General features: G+C 41.0%; 1 protein-coding gene across 2 annotated transcripts in view; it reads left to right on the forward strand.

Annotated features, from left to right (window-relative positions):
* MCM9 (minichromosome maintenance 9 homologous recombination repair factor) overlaps positions 1–4902 on the forward strand; it is an 83180-nt gene extending 78278 nt beyond the window's left edge. For both annotated transcript variants that reach the window (XM_082855452.1, XM_082855453.1), the window contains exon 13: positions 1306–4902. In XM_082855452.1, the coding sequence (XP_082711578.1) occupies positions 1306–2779 (1474 nt within the window). In that variant the 3' untranslated portion in view covers positions 2780–4902. The remainder of the gene's footprint in view (positions 1–1305) is intronic.
* The last annotated feature ends 3079 nt before the right edge of the window (positions 4903–7981 follow it).

Consider the following 7981-nt stretch of genomic DNA (forward strand, 5'->3'; position numbering starts at 1 on the left):
GTTAACAATTACGAGTATCCCTGACCTCAATTTGATACTGAAAGTATACTAGATAGTAGTAATTTTGAAAGCTATTTGGGTTTTTTTTTTTGTTTTGCCTTTGTCTGGCTATGACTACAGTGAACCTAGGTTTTCCTGTATTGATGTTCCCAACTCTACCAGTGACTATAGTCCAAAATAATTTTCGGGTATTTTTTTCCCCAATTGTAAGCAATAATGCACATTCTTCATAGAGTATTTTGAAAGTATCAATAATAAATTAATAATGAAAAAATCAGACATAATCTTATTTCCCAGAGAGAGCTATCATTAACATGTTAATGTATTTAAATATATTTAAGTTTAAAATCCATTTAATTTTAACATATTTTCTTCTGTTTCTTTTTCTATGATTACCCATGACCTTTAGAATAATTTACTCATCTGCTTTTTGGTGTAGTTTCTGTTTGGATTTAGTGCATGGAAGCAGTCATATTGCCCCTTATACTGAGAAGGCATTTCTAGGTTGTTAGGAGGGGCTTTCTAAGGGACATGCTTTTGAGAAGCTACAATCCCTGTTAGAAATTGGTCCTCTGGCATTATTCCAGTTTAAAACGAATATCACAAGATGAGCTCCACCTTCTGGGCAGGTCAGTAGGTTTCAACTCTGTATCAGTCTAATGGAGAGTGGCTGCCCAGAACACATGCTGAAACGTGGCTGGGCTAGGCAGGGAAGAGGGCACAGCTGCCTGGAGGAGGTCTACCAGGCAGGTGGCTGCCAGAGGGGCGGGGGCCACAGCGTGGAGGAGTCACAGTCTGTTTACTCCTGAGGAAGGTGATTTTTCAGAGGCACGAAAATTCAGTACCTCAGTTAAGTCAAGAGATGTGAGGAGCTCGTAAACTACAGTCTTTCACTTTGGTTCAGATCTGAGGACTGGCTACCAAACAACTCGAGCCACTTCTCTTGGTCCATAATCAGCGACTCTGCACATAGCCACCAGTCTGTCTTGTAGGGGAACATTTAACACGAGAGAGAAGACTGAGCATTCTAAAATGAATGAAATGGACTTTCAGAGAGATCTGAGAATATGTACACAAACCTGCTACTTCATTTTCTTTATTTTACTACCGTTTTAGGTCAAATTAGAATGATTATCAGAACACTTGAATTCTGTCCTGATGAAAGTATAATTTCCTCCTGCTGCTCTAAGGGACTGTATGTGGTATTAACCCGGAATTATATTGGACTTAAACCCTGAGATGGCATCTCAGAGAATAAAGAAATGAAAAGCTTAAAGCAGTGCACGTTTTCCTTATCTTCTACAGGTTACAGAATCAGAGTGTGTGTCAACGCCGGCCACGGGCAATGGAAGCAGAGACGACTTCAGGGTCCCTGAGAGATGATCCAGGGGAAGAATCAAAGCTCAGCCCATCAGCTCAGCAGGAAGTGAACTGCAGCACACATCTGTCCTCACCTGGAGGCAGGCCTGGGGGAAGCCCACTTCCCAATCCCCCATCCCATCTGGGGCCCGATAGACTGACAAGTAGAAGGCATTCAGCTGAGCACAAAAATAGCCAAGAGGACAGTTTGGACCGGTTTGACTCCATAGCAACTCATCCGATGGAACCTAAAAACACCGTTCCTGTGTCTCCTAGTCCCAAAACAAGTGGGGGGGAAATGGCTTTGAAAATCTCCAACAACAAATCTCAGGGTAAGGAAAAAAGGGAGCCAGGCCAAAGGAGCAAACTGGAAACTGGACCGCTTCCAACACCAGAAGAGACAGAAGCTCCATTGAGGCCAGACAGCCTTGAGGGTGAAAAGGCAAAAAAGGCAGCAATGGTTTCTGAAGCAGCAGTATCTGCTGATGAGCCAGACTCAGTACTGACTCATCACGTCCCCAGGAAACTGCACAAGCTGCGCAAGGAGAGGGCCCAGGAGTGGTGCAGGAATCCCGCCAGGCTGCCCTCGCAGCCCACAAGCTCTCCTCATCCTCGGCCCACTCCTGTACAGAGCCCAGAGAGAGTGCTTGGAACTCCCAAAAGAAAGAGACAGAAATCCCTTGCTCAGGTGCAAGAGCCGCACCTTGAAAGTGTTGAGAGTCCGGGTCCCCCTGTGGCCAAACTAGCAAAGTTTACTTTCAGAAAGAAGTCAAAACTGATCCACTCTCCTGAAGATTGCAGCCCTGTGTCTCCTGGCACAAGTGAAACAGCAGTTCAGAGTCCTGAAATTCCCCAACGTAGAGCAAGAGGAAAAGCAGCTCTGCGTGGGAAGGGTCCAGACAAGCTGGCCTCTACCTCAGAAGTCAGAAGCCCAGCTCAGCTGCAAGATAAGACAAAGGAGGTGTCACGGCAGCCACCGGACAGAGACGGCCCGAGAGAGAAGAGGGAACGTGCCCCTGCAAAGGGAGCTGTCCAGCCTGACTTAGAGCTTGGGAGCAACACTGGGCGTTTGCATCTTGCTTCTGAAAGAGACAGAAAGGAAGAGGTTTCGTGCCATAGTAAAAGTGGCAAGGTTCATGCTTGCACATTAGCGAGATTGGCAAACTTCTCCTTTACTTCCCCCTCTGAATCCAAATCAGAATCCCCTCCTCCTCCTGAAAGTAAGAACCTGGGTGAGGGAGGCCCCAGCCCTCTTCTTGTGACCACAGCTACAGTGCTTGGCAGGAAAAGGAAAACTTTTCAGCTGGGGGGATCCACCGAGAGACTGAGTCTTTCCAAAACATCTCTCTTCACTTTACCGGAACTAGATGATGAACCATTAGACTTTGATTGGGATGAAGAAATAAGAAAAAAGCCATAATCATGAAAAGCTTTCTGGTCAGGTTTCACCCTCATCCACTCAAGCCCGCACCTTCAGGATATCAACATGGTGTTTATGGATATATAGAAGTATTGACCATATTGGGCGCCATTCTGAACACCAGCCCCCCCATCAGGTTTTATAAATTCAGGTTTATCTTCATGATTTGAAAAGCTGTATAATCAATGAAGGTCAGTGTGATACCAGTGCTTGAATCTAATTGAATCTAATTAATTAACAATTGTGCTTGATTTTGCAAACAGAGTACTTATATTCCCAAAGATGTTTCTGTTTGTTTTGTTTGGGTTTGGTTTTATTTTTTTAGGGGGTAGGTTTTCGTGCGATCCCTTCATCCACTCAGGAGCAAATGCCAGGAAGGTAACGCTCACAACGCTGACAAGTCAGATGAACTCTTTTTCTGTTTGTTTGTTTTTTTTCCTTTGTTGTTTTTTTTTTTCACCCAAGGTGTGCTGAGTGTGGTAAATATTTATTATGATTTGCCAAAATCATGTGATTTTTTAATAATTTTTTTGTACTTATTCTCATGTGTCAGATTAAATATGACTGAAGCTTTTGTTTCTTTGAGAGGTCTTCTCACAGTTCCATGATAGTCATGGAGATCTGGCCACTGGTCAAATAGTAGCTTTCTTGGGGTCCCTTTGACCTTTTGAGTCTTCCTTTCTTTCTTGAGCCAACAGTTTGTGCTTCAGATTCTTTTTTATGTCTTGGGGACTTACCTTCAATACAATTTAAATCCTACAGTTGGAAGAAGAGAGTGTGCAGTAGTCTCAGTCATATATCATGGCATCCATCCAAGTGGTTAACATGGAAACATGATTCCTACTAAGTTATGATTCATTTGTCTTTAAAACCAAGCAATAACTGTGTTTGGTAGGAAAAGACCACTCAAGCTTTGTCTTTCTTAAATGCTTTTAGAGTAACTTTTTCTTTTAGATTCTAGCAAGGGTTGTTAGGATTTCATAATTATAGACGTTCTCTTCTGAAGTTTGAACTTGGAAAATGATAATAGAATCTTTCATTGTCTGAGGGACTTTAGACCTGAGGAATACTGAAAAGTATATGTACTTTGTCTAATGATCACTCCATTAAATTCATACAGAAAAAAATTAGGAATCTAATTTTTCTTGAGCGTTTAAACATTAATTCCAAAATTGACTAATTAAATTTTCTGAAAAATTTTAAACTATGAGTACAAATTTAGTATGGATGAGTCTTGAAATCCTCAAACACCTTAAGCAGCTGATGAACAACATACATAAGCAGTGATTATAAGTTATTATTGCACATTCACATAAACCTATCCTAAAACATCAAGGCTATGGTTTAGGTAATTTCTTCATTATTTCTGTACTTTACTAACTTCCCAGTGTAGTATGATTCTTAATGTGATATAGTCCTAATTTTTAAGTATTAGTACTTCCCTGAGTTTTAGCATTCTTACGAGAACTAAAGGAAAAGCAAAGCATCTGGGTTGTTGACTGGTGATTCTTGGCCTGGATATGGTCTGATTGTGAAGACTAGGGTATTTCAAACTTGAGCCACAGTGTCGAGCTGACTTTTTTTATGGTAAACTTTTAAGTTCCTTTCTTATAAATTATTGTCTTTGAAACTTGGTATCTTTTGCAGTAGCGATGTATGAAGCTGGGCATGGCTGATAATTCCTAACCTATTGATTTGCCATTAGGGTATTTTGATCTGTTCTGTTTTTTATCATTTAATATGGTTGTATTCTAGAGCTTTCATTTCAATCTTGATTGTAGAGCACTTAGTTTCATGTAGTTAACTTGTCTCTTCAGGACACTGAGTAATTCACATTTTAAAATACAGTGTTGAATTGTCCGTCTTCCTTAGTTACTGTATATGACCGTCTATGCCATCTTCTACCTGGTATTATCTCACCATATGTCCTATTATTTGTGCTAATAAATCCACCCTACTTTTTTTAGTACCTTCTTCTGCCAGGATCATTTGGTCAAGTTACAAGTTCCATGTGTTTATTCTTCAGTGCTTACCCAGAGAGCAATGACTATATATGTAAATATTATAAACAGACATAATTATTAGAAGAAATAAACTACTCAATATGACTGCTCCCCTACTTATTAAAAAAAATAAACTTCTGTCACAGCTTAGTTTCGTGTTATGACCACCTCTGTACTTGTTTTTGATGTGCAAATTCTTACAACTCAGTCAATGGGAAGTCCCTTTATGTTCACACCAATGTCCTTTTAAGACTCTGACTTTCCCAAAAGCACCCAAGCTATCTGAAAACAACAGCATGTTCCAGACTCATTTTATTTTTTTTCCCAACTCAAGTCATAGAATCCACTACCCCTAAGGCACTTTATTCCTTTAGTGACAAACAGTATTAAAGGCCGAACACAGGGCTTTGGGGATGCATGGGGAAGTCAGTACTGCCACTACTGTGGGGTCCCTTAGTTTCAGAGCTGAAAATGTTTAATGTCCTGAGGTCACATTTTATCCTGCTGTGTCCTACTTTTTTTTATACTGTGTGATTTCACAACCACTAAGACTTTCTCTTATATGGTATTTAATGTGTGTACCAAGGAAAAACACATGTCTCAGGGGAAATATGTACAGTCTCAAAAATCATATTTTTAGTCAATAAAGGAAAGTATAAAAATAACCTTTAATTCTGAATCAACATGTCAGGATATAGTTTTTTCAGGCCAGTGGACTCCTTGAAAACATTTTAATAATGTAAAATTATATAAACACAATAAAAGCTGTACCTAATTTTCTCTGTGAGAGGACCAAACCAGGATCTTAATTCTATCATAACTACATAAAAGAGTTGAGTTTTCTGACATTGTTAAAGATATACTTTTCAGTGTATATGTGGTATTCCAAAATTTATAATAGGGATTTTATTATTTTAATTTTTAGTGTTTCTTAGAAATACAGACAAAACAAGCATGTTATTCTGATATCTTTAACTCTTTGGCTTAACTCAGCCAAACTGTAAACTGTTTTTTGAAGGTATACCAAAACTATAATAATAGAGCTCTATTCTTGATTGACAGGTTTTAATTCTTGCAAACCTACGTATTCTTTATGTGTGTATTGTATTTGATTTCTATGCCTTCCCCTAGTGCTAAATCTGCCTAGCTGGTGGAATTACTGGAAGAACAGTTCTAGAGAAAATCTTAGGTCAGCCACAAGGAAGATCCCTAGAGCTCACTTTCAGCCAATCCACAACACTTGGGTGTTCAGAACCTACCTACCCTGATGAATGTCTAAGTCTAGGAACTACCTGGGACCAGGTTAACCTTTCAGATGCAGCTTATCAGACACCCTAGTTCCAAATCTGACAAACTCAAAATGTGGAAGGCGAGGCCAGTGTGTATTCCTCAGTGTTCAGAATAACATTTTCCATGTCTGCTTTCCATATTGTTAACATTCAGGAAAGGTAAAAGAAGGCTCCTGGCTCACATTAGTACTCTCTCCAGTAGAGGTTTTGCTGTCTATGACCCATCTTGCAAGTGGCGAAGCAGCCCTCCACCCCAGGTATACGGGGGAGCATTAACCACACTCATTCCCTTCACTGCCACTCAGAGGACACACACAGGAAACTGTGGTAACTCTTCTGTTGTTCTTATATCAGTTCCACCGTCTTCCCTCTTACAGGCTTAAAAATGCATCTGAAGGTAATATTTGTAAACATGAACTTGACAGAAATGTTAACTTAAACTCAAGTAAACTGTTCATGTGTCTACGTAAATACTCTGATGCAAGATATAGAACAACAAGGGAAATAGGATATGCACGCTGGGCCTGATCTCACTAAGGAGTAGGGTGTAAGTTATTTATCTTGTGAGTGTAAATGGTTTTTAGGCTGCTCTTCTTTATGTTTCATTGGAACCTTAAGCCTTGGCTGAATCGAACCACCAGAAAGCAAGTATTTGCATCGGGCACACTTCGATGTGGGGACAAAGTTGGTTTAACTTAGGGCTTCCGTAATAAACCAGTGTTGAAAGACTGCTTAATATTTCAGATCTAACTTTTTCAGTGCCTACTGATACATCAAGGAGACTGGTAGCACAGCAAAATTGGGAATCGGGCGAATTGGGTTCCAGGACTGAACGATCACTGAGCAGCAGTTATCTTACTTGATTTGGTGTGGCTGACTCCTGTCCCCTCCCTGGAATCCTTTGTCACTTGGCCTCCAGGACATCACATGCCTGTGGTTTTCCTTACTAACATCTTCTGGTCTCAGCTTTTCTTCTCCTTACCTAGTTTCTCCTTCTCTCCCAGACCTTTAATGTTCTCATTGAGTCTTAGGACTCCCCAAACCTATTGGTCAGCTGATGATTCCTTTCCTGAACTCCAGACTCCTCTATCCAACTCCTAGTCAATACACCTCCACCTCAACATATTTCAAATAATACTCCTGATCTTGTCCCCATCAAATGTGTTCATTTCCCAGGTTTATCCATCTTGGGAAATTAGAGACTCCATCCTTCCAATTGCTTAGGCCAAAAACTTGAGTCATCCTTGACCATTTACTTTCTCTTGTACCTCACACCCCATCTGTTAGCAAATCCTGTGCAATCTCTATTTAAAATATATCTAGGGACTTCCCTGGCGGCGCAGTGGTTAACAGGGGACACGGGTTCGAGCTCTGGTCCGGGAACGTCTCACATGCCGTGGAGCACCTAAGCCCATGCGTCACAACTACTGAGCCTGCGCTCTAGAGCCCGCAAGCCACAACTCCTGAGCCTGTGTGCAACAACTGCTGAAGCCCTCACACCTAGAGCCGGTGCTCCACAACAAGAAGAGAAGCCACCACAATGAGAAGCCCGCGCACCGCAAGGAAGAGCAGCCCCCGCTCACTGCAACTACAGAAAGCCCACGTGCGGCAACAAAGACCCAACGCAGCCAAAAATAAATAAATAGTAATTATTTTTTTTAAATGGTCCACATCAAAAAAAAATCTTTAAAAAGAAAAATATATGTCTATCCAGAATCTGTACACTTCTCAGCACATTTGCTGCCCTCACACCAGTCCAAGCCACTATACTCTCTCACTGTGCTTCCCTACAGGCTATTCTCAGCACAGTAATCAGAGTGAACCTGTCAGGTAATACTACTTCTTACCTCAAACCCTCCAGCAGCTCTCATCTCATCCTGGGTAAAAGCCAAAGTCCATATAATATTGAT

This window comes from Leucopleurus acutus, assembly GCF_964270905.1.
Source record: "Leucopleurus acutus genome assembly, chromosome: 15".
Lineage (NCBI taxonomy): Eukaryota > Metazoa > Chordata > Mammalia > Artiodactyla > Delphinidae > Leucopleurus > Leucopleurus acutus.